The sequence below is a fragment of the Phyllostomus hastatus genome, unplaced genomic scaffold (genome assembly GCF_019186645.2).
Source record: "Phyllostomus hastatus isolate PE091 unplaced genomic scaffold, TTU_PhHast_1.1 phas_scaffold_1674, whole genome shotgun sequence".
NCBI classification, from domain to species: domain Eukaryota; kingdom Metazoa; phylum Chordata; class Mammalia; order Chiroptera; family Phyllostomidae; genus Phyllostomus; species Phyllostomus hastatus.
The window spans coordinates 19,306,436-19,328,299 of NW_025334011.1; the positions used below are offsets into that span (position 1 = coordinate 19,306,436).

The 21,864-nt window shown below is 39.6% G+C and overlaps 1 protein-coding gene across 1 annotated transcript in view; it reads right to left on the reverse strand.

Moving 5' to 3' along the window:
• The window catches only part of PLXDC2 (plexin domain containing 2), a 408,905-nt gene extending 387,272 nt beyond the window's left edge, over window positions 1-21,633 (reverse strand). The window contains exon 1 of the mRNA XM_045858118.1: window positions 21,513-21,633. Coding sequence (XP_045714074.1) covers window positions 21,513-21,624 — 112 coding nt within the window. The 5' untranslated portion in view covers window positions 21,625-21,633. The remainder of the gene's footprint in view (window positions 1-21,512) is intronic.
• Window positions 21,634-21,864: the final 231 nt, after the last annotated feature.

The following is a 21,864-nucleotide window of genomic DNA, read 5'->3' on the forward strand; positions in this document are numbered from 1 at the left end:
GTTTAAGGGGTACAGAGTTTTAATTTAACAAGAAGAAAAGAGTTATAGAGACAGACTAATGGTGGTGATGACTGCACATCACGAATGTATTTAATGTCACTGAACTGTACACTTAAAATGATTATGTTATATTATGTTACGTATATTTACCATAACTTAAAAATGGGAAAAGTCATTGAATTGGAATGAAGCTTACATAAGATATTATAGGATAAAATGCTTTGCAGAGTTTAAAGTGCCGTATATGTGTGCAGTGGCTTTTTCATTTTCTTCATCTTCAAGTCTGCCCATCCTCTTTTCTTTCTGGGAATGAGCTGACCCTGAGCCCGGCCTAGCTCCATCTGCCTCTTTGCAAGGGAAGAGGCTATCCCCGGAACAAACAGTGGCTGTGATCCTGCAGAGTGTGCCAAGCCACAGCTTAAGAATCTAGTAATGAACAGTGGACCAGGTCCCTGACCTGACCACAGAGAGAATAATATGTGGAAAAAACAAAGAAACAGATATAAGAAAATAAATGGTAATTTCAGAGAATGGCTATGGTCTAATGAGTAGTCAGCAGGACTGTTACAAAGAAATAACATTTAAACTGAGACCTTAGTCACGAGAAGGAAACAGGACTGGGAAGCATATCCTGTGTGAGAGCAAATGAACAATAAATACTTGTGGTTTGTGATGAGGTCCAGCAGGTAGGCAGGGGCGTGCTCACACCTGCATGCAAGCCATGGAAAAGAGACTGGATTGCATACTTATTTTAATGGAAAGTAATTGGAAGGCTTTAAATGAGGGCACACCATCATACAAAGATGACATTTAATGGAATCTGGCCTCCTGGCCACAGTGCTGTGGTCCTGAGGTAGACAAAGAAATCCTTTGACAGGACTTCTGAACTCCAGACCAGCAGTGGACCAGGCAGAGCCCTTTCAGAGTGGCTGAGGTCTGAAGGGGACACTCACTTTGTGTCCTGCCACATGGACCAGCCAAGCAAAAGCATAGACTGCTACAGAAATGACAGATGGAGAAAGAGTGGACCACTGTCCCTGAGGCCCAGGCACACTGTTCTTGGGCTTTGCAAGGTTTCTCCCCAAATTTCCTGCTTTGATTAAGCTAATTAAAGATGGATTTCTCATAGTTGGTGACAAAAAATCCTAACTTTATTAAATTAGGTGCTATTATTAATGTAGTTGTGGAGTACATCAAAAACTAGTGTTCTGCATATAGCATTCATTTGAATCGCCCAATAACCCTTTGGTACACTGTTGAAAGTATCTTAGAACAGCGAAACAGGTGCTCAAATGAAAGCCCGAAGAAGTGGTAAGGCGGAGTTCACTGCCACGTGGGTCTCTCTGACTCCCAAGTGTCTGCTTGAATCCAGCACCACTCACATATTCCCTCTATGACCCATGGAGTGCGACCCATCGCCCACTATAGGAGAGCCCACAGCCAGATCTGAAGGAGCTAGCAGTAGCCAAATCAAAAGTCAGATCTTCAGTTAACTCCTACCCCACTTCTTGAAAAGGGAAGAAAACCAAGCCCTTTATCTTTCAGGTCAAAAACAGGTAAATCAGTACACAAGTATTGACTCAAGTCCCTCCCTGCAAATGTGTGCAATCATCCAAGAGACAAGACTCAACTAATGCAGCAATTAGAAAATGAAATGTATGACTGATTACCAGACTGACAGGTGCACACAGAACACGCAGGAACTGAGAAAAAGGCAAAGAAATGTGAGAAAATCTCACAGAAGGCTTTTTGACAGTACAGAAGCTACAAGATGGAAGCTACAAATTGACTTTTTTATCAGTCCAATACTTCCATCTTTGCTCTAAAGCAGGGGTGTCAAACTCATTTTCACCAGGGGCCACATCAGCCTCGAGTTTGCCTTCAAAGGGCCGAATGTAATTTTAGGACTGTATAAATGTAACCACTCCTTAACTAGGGCCAAGGAGCCGGTGCTGCTGTGGGTAGACAAAAGGTCTAAGACAAGGTGGAGGGTCAGATTCGACCGACCCGAGGGCCTTGCGTTTGCCCACTGTGCTGTAAAGGATTAAATAATAAGCTCGAGTTCACTTTAGCTTTCACTTTTCAAAAACTGTTTCAAAACCTCCATTAAGTTTAGGAGACTAACAAACTGATTTGTCTTTTTTATTGGGATGTAAATATACTTGATTACAAATTTCAAATGTATTTATTATTACATGCTGGGAAAAACTACAGGGTCAAAAATAACATTATAATATATTACAAATGATATGTGAAATAGCACAATTTGTGCTGCATTCACTGTTTTATACATATATAAAACATTACATAATCTAGAAATCTGAGATTTAGAGGCTGGAAATTTTACTAAGAGAAAATTATGTAAGTTCACTGAATTTTAACTATTTTTTTTTGTTTCACCAAAATGCAAGTAATGGAAAGACTAAGTAGCTTTATGACAGTGACTTTTTACTAGTATCTGGTCAGGTGAAATATTAACTGTCTTACGTGAATTAGAAATAAACTAAGTGAAAAAACAAGAGGTGTATGTTTCTGATTAACAAGAAAGCATATGACACAGCGATTTACACAAACAGTGATAAACGACCTAAAGAATTCAGTGGCAAGCCGACCAATTGCTGTAGATGGATGCACATTTATATTCTGTATTAGCATTTCTGCTTGTCTTATAAAACAAAATTCATTAAGTCTGCATTCTGTTGTTTTGGTCTTTGCAATGAGTTACAAAGTTAAAATAGGGCACATCATTTACAAAAACACAAACTAAGTAACTACCTTTGGTACATCCATAAATATCATTCAATAGTCAGAAGGTGACATAGGTCATGTCATTGTTCATCTTTTACTTATTCACTACCTTCCCACACACACACACATACACACACACACACACACACACACACACAGAAGGCACTGGCAATCTTCCAATTACTGAGAGAAACACACTTATAATTCATCCTGAAAGATAACCTACAGAGAAGAAGGGTTTATCGGTTTTAATTTTGTTATCGTTTTTAATTTCAAACTTGCATAAGGCTGATGTCTTAATTTTTTTTTTTTCTAACTTCAAGCTGGTCAGGAATGTCTTGCTGGGTAGCATGTTACAAATGATAACAATCAGTCCTCTTAAGGTCTTAACAATTTTATAAAGAAGCTGTTTATAAAGACTCTAATTCATCTTGAAGGCAATACTGGTAGAAATAAATACCTCTTTAATAAGAGTTTATTGGTGAAAAGATAGTTCCAGTGATTTTATTAAAAATTTTTTTTGACCCTTATTCCATTGCTTCAGTACAAATAAAGGTTAGAAAACTCACAGTTCACAAATATTTATCAAGTACCCTCTCGATAAATATGTGCCAGGCACTGTTTTATGTTTTAATCACTATAAAAATTCATCTTGAAAAGAGTCATAAAATTAATTACAGTGAAGAAAAAACAACACTCTTCCCTCAGTTTATTATTTTGATTGCTGGTATCCCTGTTGGTAAAGGAACACTGAAGTGATCATTCCCTTTTCCTTCAAGGTGTGATGTTGCCCTAAAATTAAAAATTCCTGAAACTAATGATTTTAAATACTCCTTTTTCTAATGCAGATATTATTTATCATGTTATACCCATTTTGTAGCCCTAACTTAACTGATAAATAAAATGTTGAATTTTCCTGCTTCTACTTAAGGTAAAATTCACTTTCAAACAAACTTTATTATATTTGAACGATTTAACGGATTTCATGATTCAGGTTTCATAAATGTGATTTCATCTAAGCCTTAATTAAAGTTTCATTAGATGTCACAGCAATTTTCTTACAAGTAATACAAGGTTCCTCAAGTCAGGCCGCATTTTGGGAGAGCTGTGATCATCTTCGCAAAGACAGTTCCAACACAGTTTAATGTATTGACATCACAGTTACATCCCCATCTGCCTGTCCATCTACTGGCTGCCCGCACCCATCCCTAGAGGCAGGCTCAGGTTTCCCACTCTAGCAAAACCCTCCCTTGACCCACGCTCCCTTTCAATGACTTCCTCTCCTACTTCTGTCTCAGCCATTTCATCCACGTCACTACATTCTCCTCTCACCCTCATCACCTGTCCCACTGAAATCTGGCACCAGCGGCCCCCATTTCTGCACCAAATACACTCTTACTGAATCCCAGATGACCTCTCCTTGTCAGTTCTCAGGATCTGCTTTTCCTCTTACAGACCTGCCCCCTTCCACGTTGCTCCTTCTCATCTCCTCCCTGGTGTCCTCCCTTCACCCTGCCCAGACCACAGCACTAGGACTCTGACTCTCTGTTCATCTCCGTCTATTCATGCTTCTTGGCTGGTTTCTACCACTACTTAAACATCAATGATTCAACATCTTGAGCTTACCCAAGCCCAGCTGGTAGAATTGATATCTCTACTGCGATGTTCTACTAGCATCTCAACAAGTCTAAAACTTTCTATTTCTGAAAGCACCTGGGAACTTGGACTTTTCCCCCTTACTGGAAGCCGTTGTCACTTTTCATCTTTCTTAATCCAGCAGTTCCTAATTCTGCTCTGTCTCCAAGTCAGCCCCCTTTCTATCTTCTCTCCATACCAATACTAGAGGGACCCTTCTAAGAGACCTGAGTGTTATTCAGGTAACAAGTATCTGTCATTGGCCAGCTATCACCCTCAGATTGAGTTCAAAATCTGTCTGTGGTAGCTGAGACCTTTCTTTGTCTTAGGAATGAGAAATTACTCCATAACTCTCAAATAACACCATGAACGCCCCAACCTCCACTGGCCATATATATAGAGCTGGCCTCAACTAAAACACCAAAGACCTCCATATAGTTCTAGAAGAAATGCTAAGGGTGAAATGCTCAGGAAACTCTAGATTTTTAAAGACATTCATTTCTTACTTTAACCTTACTTATCTTTCATTCACTGATGAAATCTTAGAACAGCTAGCTGTCTTGCTTTTACATGTATACCACTTACCTTTCCAGATAAATTCATAAAAACACAGGTAACCTTTTGGACCAATTTATAAACAGAGCACCATAATTCAAGAAAGTTAACTTGTTACCCAAGGGTATTGTGCAATCTCTTAAGGCAGTTTATTTACCCTAAGAAGCAAGTATATTAATAAGGTCAAAGTTTTATTTTCTTGCATCAAAGTAGATGATGTGGCAGAATTTTTTTTGAGTGTCCTCAGCTCAGGCAGGGAAAAGAAATCTGTTTTTGGGAGGTTTGCCTCATTTTATACAACATGGGTTTGTTAAAAATAAATTCTTTGAGTGTTCTTTTGATGCATGTTTTACTGGAATAATCTTCAAATCCAAAGACTGCCCTAGGCTATCACTGAGCGAGGAGAGGATTCTGGAAAAGAGTGAGGCTTTGCATTCCCCGACCAAGTCATTCAAGTCAAAGCCTGTTGGAGGTGCCGTCTGCAAGCCACCTCATGTTCACCTGACCCTCAGAAGCATTAACTGCTCTGAGTTTCTCCTAACCCCGCAACGATACCACTACACACGATTACTAAACGAAAGATGATGTGGTTTTTATCTCTGGCAGTTTGAAACATGGACAGCTCAATCGTTAACATTTAAAAAGTACTAATGAAAGTCTTCTCAGACTGCTCAATATTCTGCAGAGAATTCCTTGCCTTGCTGTCCTACTTCATTATTCTTATTTACATTCTTCCCTCAACTTATTGCTTCCACGCTTCCTTATATTTCCATAGCAACCCTACCAAAACTTCAGGGAACAGAAAATTTTCACTACAGTTATTACTATTGGGCAACTGTATCCCTGTATTACAGATAAAGAAATGAGGTATGAGGGGTTAATATTTTTGTGCAAGGTCACCTAACTAGTGAATGGCAGAGCCAAGATTGGGAGCCAGGCCAGCCCAGCATCAGAAGCATCCTTTAAAACAGTAAGGCAGTCTAACCCCATCACCCCTAGAGAGCCTGCACGCACTCCCACCTGGCCAGGCCCTCCCTGGGCTTTGCTGCTCCCACAGGCATCGGTTTGTCCCTTCACTACACTCACGCTTGTCCTTGTTCTCCCACTAGACCCATGCTATGTCCATGCTCGTGTTCCCCTGAAGATCACCTTCCTGAAGTATAGAAACCATATTTTTCAATCTAAAACAGTGAATTTTGACACTAAGTTGATGAATAAAAATATCTTCCAATTGAACTTAACATGTTGGATGAACAGCTGAACTAATATGAAAATTAGATGAACTGAACTTTATAAAGGGATTTCAAATCATATCATGAAAATGTCATATATTTTAAGCAGACATCACACATAAATGGATAACATATGGCAGTACCCAATTTACATATAAAAATATGAGATAAAAGCTAGTTTTCCAATTAACCTACAAGAGCCCATTTTACTTCTAATAAGGGCATTAATTTAGCCCGCCTATTTATTTAAATTATAGATTACTTATTGAATAGATAAACAAATGTAGAAGTGAGTCAATGTCTTTATTAGAAGTGAAACAGATCTTTGTACGTCTGTATTCAATAAGTTAACAATATTTAAATGGAAAACATACCAAGTATGGGGAACTATGCCTTACTAGAAAAATAAGACCTAGGTAAGAAAATTTAATGTATAAAATGAGGAGACAAAACATTACTTCAGGAAACCAAAGGGAAGAATCTATTGCAGTCAAAACTTTTGACTCGTCTAATCAATGTCACCTGACGCCTGAAACGTGAATTATGTTAATGGTCACTAAGATAACACTCTCCCAATGAACTCATGCAGGAAATCCATTTAATAATTAATTGAATGCCTTCTATATGCCAAGCACTGTAAAAAGTACCAAGAAAACAAAAAAAGTAAAGTAAAACAAACATGGATACTACTTTCACTGAGCTTACAATTTAGTGAAAAAAAATGTCTTCAATCAAGTAGCAATATAACTGAATACTTTGATGTGTGGGTACTCGCCAAGACTTTTACAGTGGCAGGTAACAATCTCAAATCAAAACTGCAATTTTCTGAAGATGGCGGCACAGGCAGACATGGCTCACCTCATCGTACGACCACATCAAAAGTACAACTAAAACACAGAGCCATCACTCAGAATTGTCAGAAATCAAGTTGAATGGAAGTCTAACAAACACAGAATTAAAGAAACCACATCCATCCAGACTGCTAGGAGGAGCGCACATGAGGAACAGGCTGGTCCCACACACACGTGTGGAGGATAAAAATTCAGAAGGAATCTCTCAGGAGTGAGGAATACCAGCCACACACCAGGCCCCTCAGCCCAGGGTTCCAGTAACAGAAGATAAGTCCCCACAACTTCTGGCTACAAAAACCAGCAGGGACTGAGTTGGTAGAAGAAACTGCTGAAGTCCCAAGCAGTTCCTCTTAAAGAACTCACACACGGACTCACCTACTCAGATTCACTCCCTCTGAGCTCCAGTGCTGGGGTGGCAGCTTTAGGGCACCAGTGGCATACTGAGAGAGGCTGAAGTATCTGGCATCAATGCGAGCAGAGGCCATTGTCCCTTTTTTGAGTCCTATCCCCACAGAGCCACAGAGCTGGCAGGCCAGTGCTGTATCTAAGACACCACCAACCTGGCTAACACTGTTTGACTCAGCTTGGAGATCCCCAGAGACTCCCCCCACCACCCAACTTATGGGCCCACCCAAGCTGCTTTTCATATGAATAACTGGTTTTGCTTCATGCTTCACAGCTTCCTAAATACTATCAAATAAGCAACAGCTGGCCTCAGTGAGCTCCAGGCCTCGCACTAGCAGCAGCCAGATTAGTTTTACAGCTTGGCTTCACCTGGGATTCTCTAAGCCAAGCCTAAGTAGCAGCCTTCTCAGTTTTATAGTTTAGGAAGGGCAGCCCCGGGCAAAACACAGGTAGGGACTGACCTTGACATGCACCATCCTGGAAGCCCCAGGGCCAGGCACCCAGTGGACAGCTACAGATCATTCAGGGCACCACCACCCTGCCCCTGCACAGCTGATCTTCTACAGAGGGCAGAGCTTGGTGGTAAGTGGTCACAGCCAGTCCTTGCAGCTGACTGGCCTGGGAAAATCCCTCCCACTGATCTGCCAATAGCAACCACGGCTCAACTACAAGAGGAGGGTGTACTCAGCCCACACAAAAGGTGTACCTGGAGTACCCAGCTTGGGTGATAGTGGAGGCTGTGCCTCTGGACCCCACAGGACACCTACTACATTAGGCCACACAACCAAGACACAGAGTCAAAACAGCTCTACCTAAAACAGTAGAAAGAAACACAGGGAGGCTGCCAAAACAAGACAAAGAAACGTGGCCCAAATAAAAGAACAGATCAAAATTCCAGAAAAAGAGCTAAACAAAATGGAGGTAAGCAATCTATCGTGCAGAGTTCAAAACATTCTTTATAAGGATGCTCAAGGAACTTAGTGAGGATGTCAGCAGCATTAAAAAGATCCAATCAGAAATGAAGCATACACTAATTGAAATAAAAGCCAATTTACAGGGAAACAACAGTGGAGTGGATGAAGCTGAGAATCTAATCAATGATTTGGCACATAGGAAGCTAAGGAAGGAAGCAAAAAACAGCCAATCAGAACAACAAGAAAAAATCCAAAAAAATGAGGATAGTATAAACAGTCTCTAGGACAACTTCAAGTCCAACATTTGCACCATAGGGGTGCCAAAAGGAGAAAAGAGCAAGAAATTGGAAATCTATTTGAAAAAATAATGAAAGAAAACTTCCCTAATTTGGTGAAGGAACTAGACATGCAAGTCCAGACAGCAGAGAGTCCCAATCAAGTTGGATGCAAAGAGGACCACACCAACACACTTCATAATTAAAATGCCAAGAGTTAAACATAAAGAGAGAATCTTACAAGAAGCAAGAGAAAAGCAGGGAATTCCCTACAAAGGAATTCCCATAAGACTATCAGTTGATATCTCAAAACAAATTTTGCAGGCAAGAGGGGGCTGGCAAGAATTATTCAAAGTGATGAAAAGCAACGACCTATAACCAAAGTGCTTCCAAGATACGGTAAAGATAAAGGAATTCATCATCACCAAGACATTATTACATAAAATGTTAAAGGAACTTATATAAGAAAAGAAGAACATCAAAACTATGAACATTAAAATGACAACACACTTACAACTGTCAACAACTGAATCTAGAAAGATAAAAACAAAGACAAACTATGCAAACAACTAGAACACAGGTGACAAACACAAGGCCCATGAGCCGAATCCCGCCCTCCACCTTGTTTCTACCCGGCAGCAGCACCGAGCTCTTTGGCCCTAGTTCAGGAGTAGTTACAGTAATACAGTTCTAAAATACATTTGACCCTTTGAAAGCAACTGCAAGGCTGATGTCGCCCCCAGTGAAAATGAACTTGACACTCCCGAATTGTAACAACAGAATCATAGGTATGAGGATCATTTGGGGGATTGTCAGCTGGGAAGGAGAAGATGAAGAAAGGGGGAAATGGTGTAAAGATCAAGAAACATAAGTGGTAGCAACGAAATAGACAGGGGATGTTAAGAATAGTATAGGAAAGGGAGAAGCCAAAGAACTTACACGTTCAATCCATGGACATGAACTAAGGGGATGGGAGATTGCTGGAGGGAAGGAGAGTACCAAGTGGAGGGGGGCAAAGGAAAAACAATAGGACAAATGTAACAGCATAACCAATAAAATATATTTGAAAAATAAAAATAAAAATAAAAAGGAGAAAACTAGAATTTTCTGGTTTATGCTATTAGTAAGTCTAAGACTGCCTATCGATGTTTTAGACTTCCATCTTCCTAATGCAGCAGCTCCTAGAGGAATTTTTTAAAATAACTCAAAACCCTTTCTCTTCTAGAATAGATATGGAATATTTAGGGAAGAACTAACTAACCTGAGGTCCAAGACACAGGTCATTATGAGCAGTCACCTTTGGGGCACGAGCTGAACTGCCTGGGGCGGCATGCACTCTGATAAAAAGCCCAGGAGAACAGCAGAGTGTGCAGGAGGATATTCCCGATCCACGAGAAAGTGCTGTTACCAGAAGAAGGTGGTCTGAGATACTGGGCAAATAAAAACATCAGAGGTTCACACCAGAAAAGGGGTATGGAACACAGGAAGAACTTTGGAGAATGTTTCCAGAAAAACAATAAAGACAGACAAAGGTGAGGAAGATGTGCTTGTAGAATAATGGACACAAGGTGCTGAGCACACAAAGGGTGCAGATGACACCAGTGTGACCTTCAGCAGGTGTGTTTACGACCTTGGAAAGAGGTAACTCACTTCACTGAGGGCAGTACTGAGATCTTTCAGACTCTTGTTGAAAAAAAAATGTTTAAAAGGCTGCCAATGATTTGCATCTGGAAATCTTTTAAATATCTAATCCTGGTATTTCCCAATTTGCATCTTTAGCTTTGAGACACCTGGAAAACTATTTGCACAAATGTCATAGTTTTGTCTCTAATTTCTACGTCGCTGATTCTTTATCCACACATCCTTTTTAACTATGGCATTCTCTCCAGAGAATTAACCATTTTAATTCATTAACTAAACCAATGGTCAAAATTAACTATGAAATTCTTCCTAGTAGTATTTTGTCAAACTATTCAAGTTGCTGCCTGATAAAGCATTCAAACATCATCTCCTTCTCTATTCTTGGTAGCTCAGTAAATGCCTTGAGTATTCCTAAACCATCATTCTGTAAATGAATTCCTCACACATACATATGATAAGTTCCCTTACTCTGAGGTCTATCTGTTTCTTTATATATTTTCATCACTAATATTTAAATCTGAGCCATCATATTACAGAAATTATGATTTAGGAATTTTGTCTTAAGAAACATGTAGAAATAAGGTACAAACAAAATTCTGGCTATGTGATGCCTCTGAACAAATATAGTACCATCATACAAGTGGGACACTAACAAGATTGCTTCATTCAACACCTTTTCAAAGAGGGCTTCCTATACTTGGAGCTAGGGATGCAATGATGATTGGTCTCGAAACTTGGGCAGATTGGGACTAATTACAAGTACACACAGGACTGATTATATTATGGGGGATAAGTGGTATGATAAGGGTGCGTAGAGTGCATTCTGGCTTGTCTCAGACTCGGAGTGGCAGAGAAACACTGAGAAATAATTCGATATGCCAAAAATCAAGTTGAAACCGACCTGAAGGACAAACAGCGAGAAAAGGAGGAAAGGGTGCTCCTAGAGGAGTGAATGGCAAGTGCAGTTTCAGAGAGGAAACTTGGGAGGGTCCGAGGTGATGATGAGTTTGAACCTGCAGAGGTAAACCAGGAGCAGTAGGAAGGCAGAAAGGCAGTTTCAGAGGGGAATAACACAGCCAGATTCGCATTTCCGAAAGATCTTTCAGGCTGTGGAGTGAAGAATGGGTTGCGGCCGGGTGTTGTCTGAGGCAGAATGGGAAGCTACTGAAGTATGCCAGGCTAGAAAGGATGACGGTCTGCCAGCACCAGGATAAGGGGACTGGAGGACAGAGAGAAGCTATCTAAAGTCAAACATCAGTACTTGCTTTTAGAAAAACCAGCTTCTTATTGTCTGTGCCTATTTTACAAATCTCTCTTCTAAAAACAGCTTGACAAAACAGAGATTGCACAAATCTCACTTCCCGCAAAAAGCTGTTTTGCAATGTCCAGACAATGAGACTATCCTCTGCAGAATGACTTTGAATCATGCTTGTTTTTTAAAATATTTGAAATGAACAACAGATGTTAAAAAGATAATGAAGACTAAATAGCAAAGAAACAGACCAGACTGCCCAGCTTGTGCATGTTCTCCTGATGAAAAATATCCAGATCAGTATGCGTGAGTTCAGGGCAGCAGCCAGTCATAAACTGCTGGGCTGGAGGTCAAGTTAGGAATTTCAAATCAAGCAAATTATAAACCACTAATTTATAAATGCCCAGAGTCTAAATAAAATCACAAACTTACTATCTTTAAATGGTAGCAACTGCTCGTGTACTCTCTTTAAGGTAAATCTTCCATGGAATTGATATTAATTACCTTAAACATTAAGAATAATCCTAAATCCAGGATATTCCCCATAAAGCAGCAAATTTGGAGTCCTCCTTAGAACTCCTACGCTGGTCAAGGGACACTGTAAAAATGCCATCATTCCCATGTAGCTTTTGCCGGGGACTCACCCCTCATTTGTGGCAGTTCCCAAGAAGTTAGGAATTACCATTCTTTCCCTTAGTTGAATTGTTCATTTTAAATAACCAATGATTTCCCTTTGTATTTCGTAAGAAACAATTAGATGTAGGGTTAGTTTAATGATGTGATCAGGAAAACATCACTAACTCCCAGCCCAGGGACATCTTTCAACTGAAAAAGGTCACTGCCAAATAGCCCCTATTAGCAATGTGTTAGGAAGCACTGTGGCTCTTGCTCTGGTGCAGGAAAGAAATCATTTCCAAGGGGTTTCGAAATTGAAATCTCTACCAAATGACCCTGAGATTTAATGTGACTTCAAATTGAAAGTCCAACAGAATTTTTCGTGAGATCTGAAAAGTTTCTTCTAAAACAGGTATGGAAAAGCAAAGAGACTTCTAGAATAGCCAGGACACTTCTGAAAATCAAGAACACAGAGGATGGGTTTGCCCAGATATAAAGACATAAAACAAAGTCCTTGAGACTTGTGATATCTCTACACGGATAGTTATCAGGGTTTTAACCTCCTCCTCCCCTCTTTAACTTGGAAGTACCTAATCCTGGAAGATCTATCAGGAATTATCTTTTATAGAACATTCATAAGCCCAATAGCTTATGAATTCCACCTCTAAACGGAAGCTGAGTATCTCCTGCATATGAAGAAACATATGCAAGGAGAGGCATAGCACCAGTGTGCAGAACAGTCCTAATTTGTCACTAATGGAAGACTGCATAAACCAACTGCAGGCACATCGATTGTGGGAAAAGTAGGACCGACACATGTACATGTAATACGTGTGTATGAAACAGAAAGTGATGTGAATTATTTCACAGTACAGCCCCAACCAAAGGTGTTTGGTAACACATTCCTCAGCGTTTTCTTAGTCTTGGCAGATTAACAAATGTTACAACAATATTCTGACACAGGAAACAATTTTATATATAGTTCATGTCAAATGAAAAGCTTTCATAAAATTCATTTAATCTGATTAAAAGAAATAAACATTTTAAAAATGTAAAATTTTTAAATCTAAATTATGAATCAAAACATACATGTGCATATTACACAAGACACGTAGTATCCTATGATTTTAAATAAGCATATGAAGTAAAACATCAATGGTATCTTTGTAATATAGCAACAATGCTTTCAATCAAACTAAAACATAAAATGGCATTTTTTAACCTTTACAAGTCTATTTTTACAGAATTTTCAAATAGGTGTTGAAAATATTCTTTAAAATTTCATTGTGTGACAAAAAGCTCCAATGACCCTTTCTGTTCCCACTCCAAACAAGAACCAAATAACAAAAATGCAAATCACAGCAATATGTCTTTTAGTTCAGTTTTGTTTTGTAAAACATAGCAAATTGTGAACTGAAATTAAAATTCTAAAAACAGATCAAAATATCATGTAAATTAGCAACTAATAACATAGGGTTAATCACAAATTGATTGTCTACTATAATGTTTAAATTACAGAAAAAATACTCAAAAGCCTAAACTTCCAGGACCTACACAAATACTAAATAAAATTCAAATAGCTATTACCAAATGATATAACTCTTGAAATAATTCTGCATATGTGGTACACTTTAGCTAATTTTAAACATAAAAGCATGGACTAGCAAAATAAATAAGAGGTTATTTTTCAATCAAAGTTCGGGACAGGAATGCTTTAAATAGCAAGAACCCATATACACTGAGACTATGATTCAGGATACTAAAAATCATCTCACATTTCCTTTTTATGAGCATTTTAGAATACATAGTCCATTAATGTGATTTGTGTCTATGCCTTCTCAATGTACTGAAGTACACGGACAGCAAAAGGAGGCAGGACAGCCGAGAGAAGTCAGACACACTGGACTTGCTCCCAGACCTGCCTGCAGTAAAATCAGTGGCCTTTGACCAAACAAATGAAAACACATGCCAGTGAAATAACCAGTTTCACTGTTAGTGTAGCTACAAGCTAACTTTGTATCTTGGAGAAAATTAAGCAAAGATACATAAATTCATCATGAGCCATACATGAAATGTACCTTCAAGACTATTTCACATCTTGCAAACCATTATTATTTGTGAATTTTATACTCTAACATTTCAAATTCTGCCTATATTACTCCCCATTTAGGGCTTAGGAAAATAAATATTTTATTGGATGTCAAATTATGGTTTCCAGAGGTAAAAAAGATGGGAAGCTTTATTTGGGTTCACCAACCAACAGATATATTTAAGGAGGAACTAAAAAAAAAAAACAGAATTATCTTCTGGAAGGTGAGCCCCTAGAAGTACAGGCTTACCTTGCTAAGTGAGTGCTATAGGAACCCATCTGTATCAGTGTACCAGCTGGCTTTGTTGTGAGAGGCTGCATTCTGCTTCTGTGAATTTTTTTAAGACTCTTTCAATGCATTTGCCCATTTCATGAAGGGTGATCTATGAGCACACCTGCCCACACCGCACTGAGTGTTCAGCAGTGTCTGACCAAAAACAACATGACCCCCATGCCCCACCCTCCCTACTCACCAAATCTCCAGATCTCGCCCAGTGACTTTTTTTGTTGTTTCCCAGATGAAAAATGCCCTCAAAGGCAAACGGTTTGCTAATGTGGAAGAGGTGGAACAAAAATGGCAGGGGCACTAAAAGGCATTAGAATCGATGAATTAAAAAACTGTTTTGAGCAGTGGGAAAAAAAATCTCAATAGGTGTACGTACTGCATCAAATGGAGAGTAGTTTGAAAGTGACTGTAGTTTAAACATGTGAGAATAAATACACAATTTTAATAAATAAATGTAGTGTTGGGGGTTCCCCCTCATATACACACAGAAGAATATTCCTACTTCTCAAAAACGTCGTTGCACGCTGAATGTTCCACATTCCTACTGGACCAAAGAACGTATTACCCTAATCTAAATAAACCAGGAGACACTTAACAGTCATGCCAAAACATCTCAGCTTCATCTAGACTTCTATCACTGAACACTCCAAGGAATAGGTAGAAAATTCACTTTTAAGTATTTGATTCATATGAAGTTTATCTACTGGACTAGTTCTTCATATTCTCTCTATATTCTCAAAGACTCAATGAGCTAAGCACCTTGTCTACATGATGACATCTTCAGTAATGTGGACTCTAGGAAACATTTCCAATGATTGAGTGAAAAATAGTAGGTGGAGAAGAGGAAGGAAGTAATTAACGAGTCCAGAAAAGTAAAATGAAAGTCATTCCGTATCCTGGCCTTTATGATCCTCTCTTCACAAAACCACAAGCCATTCCCAAATAGAGTGCCTGTAGCAAAAACAGTAAAGTCAGCTGATCTTAATTTAGTGGTGGGGGTGAGGAGGGGGGGGGGCACTGCTAATGCTTAGATCTGTTTGGATGGCCCCTGTAGAAAGGGATTAAAAGTCTGGATTTCAAGGAAGGTCACACAGTTTCTGACCCCATGCTCAGACCTGCAATCTTTAATAGGCCATACTAATTCCAAACAGGCACTCAACAAGACCTCTAATTCTATTTAAATACCCAAATCAGGACCATCATTCCATGATGGTCCTTTTAACCTTTAGTTAAAAGGTCCACCACCGTTTTAACTAAACAGGGCAAAATAGAAACAAACCAAAAAACAAACACGAAACGGGTTCCAAGTGGCTACAACACAACATAGATATTTTATATTCTATTCTTTCCTCAGATACTATCCTGTGAATTTGGCCAGGCAATATATGACTCAAGAAGGAGTTGGAGAAGCTGTCTTAAAAGCATCACTGCTTAGTCTGGCATTGTGCAGTAACTTCCTCAGCTGAACAGAACCATCCTTTCTGGGGGATGGTAAGGGAAAACATCCTGTGTGAACCTTCTGAAGAAGAAAGACTTCTCAGAGAAGAGTATTCTAAGGAGATAATTAAAGCTTTGAGAAAATGTGCTCAGAATAAAGGCAAAGGACTGGAATTGGTCATATTAAAAGGAAGCCCAAGAGCAACTTAGTAATATATAACCTTATATATAATAACCACTGCCTTTTATTTACTTATTTCTTGTCCCATACACACAAAATATTTATATACTTGTTGGAGGTGGGGCATGAATTGTACTCTGAGCTTTAAAGAAACTAAAATTTAAAAGGCAGTGCATTGGTCACTATTCATAATGTCCAGAAGATGGAAACAAATACAAACAAACCCATTTGGAAGAACAACTATATCTGTTATTTCTGGTATTAAGACTCAATATACTCTCTCTCCCCCTCTTCCACTCCCTGTCTCTTTCTTTCCTCTAAGCCACTCAGGGAGCAGGCACTGTTATACATTCTACGCATCGCACAAGACCGCCCACCACGCCACCATAGCAAGTTTTATGAGACGATTTTTAAAGCCTTCTTCACTACAGGCTAATGGCATGAGGCCTAAGCCCAGTTCAGTTCTGAAGTAATTTCACAAAGAACTAAAATTATTTAATAATGTTCATCTCCATGAAACCAGACTACCACCGCTATCTGCTGGGTCCAGCTGAAGTAACGCTGCTTCAGTGTGGTTGGTAGGGTAATAATATGGGTGAAATAATTTATAGTTTTAACTTGAACATTTCACCTACAATGTCATATGGTGTGCTTGAGTGTGATAGTTATGTTACAGAAAGTGCTTATGACTTTATAGTAAAATATTTTGTAATGAAAAGGGGTGTTATTTGTGCTGGACCCTGTATATGATGCACATATGCATTTTCATATACGAACACACTGTATTTTTACATGTTAGATTAAGAATAGGAGTGAAAACTCAGTCAGAAATCAGAAGGATAGTAGAATAGTGGAATGAACTTTTTGAAAGTTCTATACTCAACAGAAAGTTTAGTGTATATGTCATCCACCAAATGCACTGTGGCAGTTGGGCAGACCTGTAGATCCCACTGTCTCATTTTTAAATATTATTCTATGAAGCCCGTTTATATATTTATTTCCATGTTATCGACAGAAAAAGTGATAGAAAAAGAAATAGAAAAACACCTCCCAAGGCGACATTCAGGTCAATAGTCCAGCTTGAACTATAATTCCACTCAGTTCAACTGTTTATTGCATGCCTATGTGGTAGATGCCACAGGGGATTCAAAAATGAACGACTCCGACTGTGACCTCAAGAACATGCAATGTGATCTAAGAGTATATATGAAAGGGATGCAGAAGCGGGAAGGAAAAAGTACTCCTACAATATCAAGCAGAGTCAAACATGTGCCTTAAACAAGGCACAAAGTTCTCTATGGGCTCTACAAGATCACATCCTTTTGTGGAGGGTGTCCCTCCCAATAAGCCTGTAAGGAAAAGTGGAAGATGCATAGATGGAGATGGACTATGAATTCAAAAGCAGGAGGAATGGCAAAGAGCTAGTAACACATGGTACATAGTCAGCAAGCATCAAGGAAACACATTTGGTCGGAGTATTAAAAAACATACAGAGGAGAGAGGGGTAGGAAAGTAGTTTGAGAACACACGCTTGAAGCCCATGGTTAAGAGATTGTATTTAAAGGAAATGGCTCAAGACTTTAGGTTTCACGATTGAAGTTGTAGATCAATCCATTCCTCTTTATACTCTATCTACCACAGCAGGTGTCTTTTAAAAAGCAGAAAGCTTAGACAAAACTGAAAAGAATCCATATTAGCTACCTCTTTGCATGAAAACATAATTCTTGCAAAGAAAACTGTTTAGAGAAAGTTCTTCCATTATCTTTACTCAAGCACATTCTCTTTGATAGAAACCCATTTCTAAAGATCAGATTTCACAAATGCACAATGTTCTAATTATAATAATTCAAAGTCTCTATGCAGACATCCATGACCTAAAACCTTATCTCTGACATATATGTTGTAGATCACACTGATGTCCAGTCCAAACTTGCCCAACTTCAGGCTTCAACTTGTATCTATTATCTAAAAAAAAAAGGCTCTCACATTTCATATTTTGAAAATTTTTATATGCAGTCACAAGTAATGGCTATTATTTGTCTGAGGCATACATATGAACACTTAGAAATTTTATACTAGTGACAGTTTATCTCAACAGAGACACTCTCATAACTCCAAAATTATTAATATTTCAAACTAAGTTTTATAATTCCAATGAAAGCAGAAAGTAACAGAAAAATATCAAACTGGAGAAACAACTAAAAAATGTAAATAATCTGTTCAAAATAAACTGTCCCTAGAATATAACAATATTAGAAAATTTAAAAAGTTAAAATTTCCTTGGGCCCCAAACTAGTTTTGCTCTTTCTACTAATAAACTAGTTCATTACCATTGTAGTACATTAAGTCACATTAAGAATAATCAGATCAAACTCTAACAACATGTTTTAGGCTTTTTTTCCTCACTTAAATTTCAGAATTCTTCAAGACATTAAGACATCCTTCTCCTTTGACATTTCTAAACTGTTTTTCAGAAACTTCATTGTGTAAAAATGAGTGTCTAATAATACAGATTTGAGATTTATAAAATTTAGAATTATCCTAAGCTTATTTTTCTCTAAATACTGGTGTTGAGATATATATTTAGTATGAGCAAATACTTTTTAGATATGCATAAAGTACATTCAATCTTAAAGTTTAATTAATTATATAATAATTAACTTTTAATGAGAGGTACTTTAAAGTTATCTTTTTGGCAATTCCACAGTAATTTTTAAATAATCTGCAACAATAATGCAAAAGAGGGTGTCTTGTTTTTCCACTGCACTTTTCCACTGTACTTTCCACAAGAAGTATTCAAAGTGTACGTCTTTTTACACGTCAGGGGTTGAATGAATAGTTAATTTCAATAAAAGCAAATATATAATGAACTCTTATTAAATTGCCATGCATTGATAAAAACTGAAATACCAAAAAAACTGTAAATATGAAAAACAAAATATTAAGGACCATTAATCAGATATTTGAGAAAGATAGGAATAGAATACCATAGCAGTTTTTCTGCCCTCTGGTGGCAATAAAATTAACTGCGGTTTGCTGAAGTAATGCATAATAAAATAGCCCTGTTATGAAATCAGATTTTTCTCCCCATGCCAAATTGTCTGTAATAAAAATTCTGATTGTTACATGCCAAATCTCAAGACTGTTGGGCCCTTTTTTATTTACTGTGTTGAACTTTTAGCGAGACTACTTCACAAAAGAAGCGGTATTTTTTCTTCCATTCATTGCTGTATTTTATATATTCAGTAGACTAACCATTTAATTCCAAGATTATTTCATAAAACTGTATGGACTAGTATCCAGAAAACTTCAGTTTGAATAAATCTCCAAATGCATTTGTCAAGAAATTTAAAAGTATTCCTTTTTCACTCAATCCTAAAAATATACAGGTTTCTAGAGTAGTTTTCCACCAGAAATATTGGATTAGTTTATGATACCTGAATATTTATGTTGAACAATATAAGTATTTCATGTTTCCCAAACCAAAGGTTTTTAATTATCTAACCAATTTTAGAGTGAAATGAATTTCATCCTCAATAACTTAGAATAGTAATTTCTTGTATATATATTCTTTCCACATTAATATAGTATTAATGAAAATTTTCAGAAAAAAGAAAAATCTGCTGACCTTTCTTTTATCTTTTACTGTAATGCATTACTTACACCCAGTGCCAAAGAAGTTTTCCAGTAACTTCGGATGCATTTTGGCACACACACCACTAACCTCCTTTGAAATGAATTAAATTGTTTACATGCTTAAAGCCGTTCATTTATTCCATAAATACGTCCATGAAAATTACTGGTGCACCTTTTAGAATAAATGTGTTGTTTCCTGGAGGGGTCAGTCTTATTTGTTCTTTAACAAATGGTTTGTGTCAGAGAAATAAACAGAGGTATGATCTACTGATCTAAATAATACCTAGTCAAGAACGACCTATGTCCATGCATGGAGAACAATTACATGTGTCAAAGACGAATCAACATCCAGGAAATTTGCATTTTATTCACAGTTTTAAAAGTGTTGTTATCATGTTGCCCCAGCGCTCCCAATACAAGCACACACACACCCTGCAATCATGAATCTGTGCTTCCTCTAAAAATTTACAACTGGGTTAGACACAGTATTTGAGCTGTCTTCTAGGTCCCAGCTTGTGAGATTTCATTCACGGACCTCCTTCGAGATGCACTTCACCTGGAATCCCCAGGTTCCCTCTCTAGCTTTCTTTCATCTGCCACTTACATGTTTGACATTTTCATACACTTGTGTACTTCCGGATAAACACTTACCATCCCCCACACCCCGCCCTCAGAATGAAAACAAAACCTTATTATCCTAAACAGAAATGTTTCCTTGTGTTTCTTGTTTATTTTCTCATTTCACCTCCTCTCGAAGTCCACTCGAGTTTACAAATTTCTGCCAAGGTCCCCCTCTGACTGTTTCTTCGCTTTCTTCCTGAGGGGTGGAAATGGGGGGCAGCACCGGTTGGCAGTGGGTAGGGTCGCGGGAGGTATAGCCCGGATGAGCACCTCGCTTGGCGGAGCCGGCAGGAGGCGGAGGGCGGCTTTCAGGGCTCCGCGCTCGCCCCGGGGGCGGGGGCGCGGCTCCCGGCTGGACGCACTCCTGGGAGGAGCAGCCGCAGGAGCAGGAGGCGCTGCCCCTGGGAAAATGAAGATGCCAGGGCTGCTCGGGGCGAGGGGCGGTGGGCAATGTCAGGGCACTCGGAGGAACCCCGGCACCTTTAGGCCTGTCTACTAAGCCAGCCGCGGCGTACAACGACGCCAAGGGTCGGTCTACAGACCCGCGCCCGCTCCACCTCTGCCACCTCCTAGGCTCCTCCGCTCTCCGCCGCACCCACTCCGCCCTACTTCCAGCACGCACTCAGCACTAGACAGAGAAACGGAGCTAAGCCGGGGGTTGCGTACAGGAGAAAGGTGAGGCAACTGGTAATTGTGTCCAGTAGACCCAAGCCCTGCAATCCCCAGCTGCCACCACGTCTCCCACCCACAGCCCCCATCACACGCTCGCTCAGTTTATCCCGGCGGCAGGGAAGGAGGAGGAGTCGGAGATGAGACAGCCCCGGGATGGCAGCTCCTGGGCGAAGTATCCACAGATTTGCTCTGAAACCAGAGTCCGTTCTGGTGACTTGGGGGAGTCAGTACCACCCCCTGGCGCTCAGGTGACGCAAGCCCGAATCCTCAAGAAAACCCCCAGGCCCCTCCATCCTTGCTAGCCAGCCCTATTTTCCCCATTTGGGAAGCCCAAATTTACCCGAAAATCAACTGCATTAACTTTCCCAAGGGCAGACCGATGAGGTGGGGGGCGGGTGAATTGAGAACAGGGGTACCAGAGAGGTCTTTAGCTGCGCACAAAGTCAACAAGCGAAAGTGCATCTTACCACTGATTTGGTTTCCAGGCTCTCCTTCAGCGAACTGAAACCGGTCCATTAAAAAGTGGCAAAGTAACACAACTCCTGCAGCGGCCAGGTCGGCCCTCGGGAACCTCGCCATGCCGCCGCCGCGACCTCCCTCCTCCTACCCGCCAGTCCTTCCCTGGCGCCCTGGGCTCCCAGTGGGAATGGGGATGGCAGGGCTTAACGCTGCGGACAGGTCTTGGCAGTACCAGGAGTCCTCTGTATATTTCGCTGGGATTTCACACCCTGCAGCAAGGAGAAGGAAGGGAGTACGAGGGGAAGCGCAGTCCTCTCCGGACCTCCGGGTCTCTCTTCGCAACTTGCCACAACACTCGCA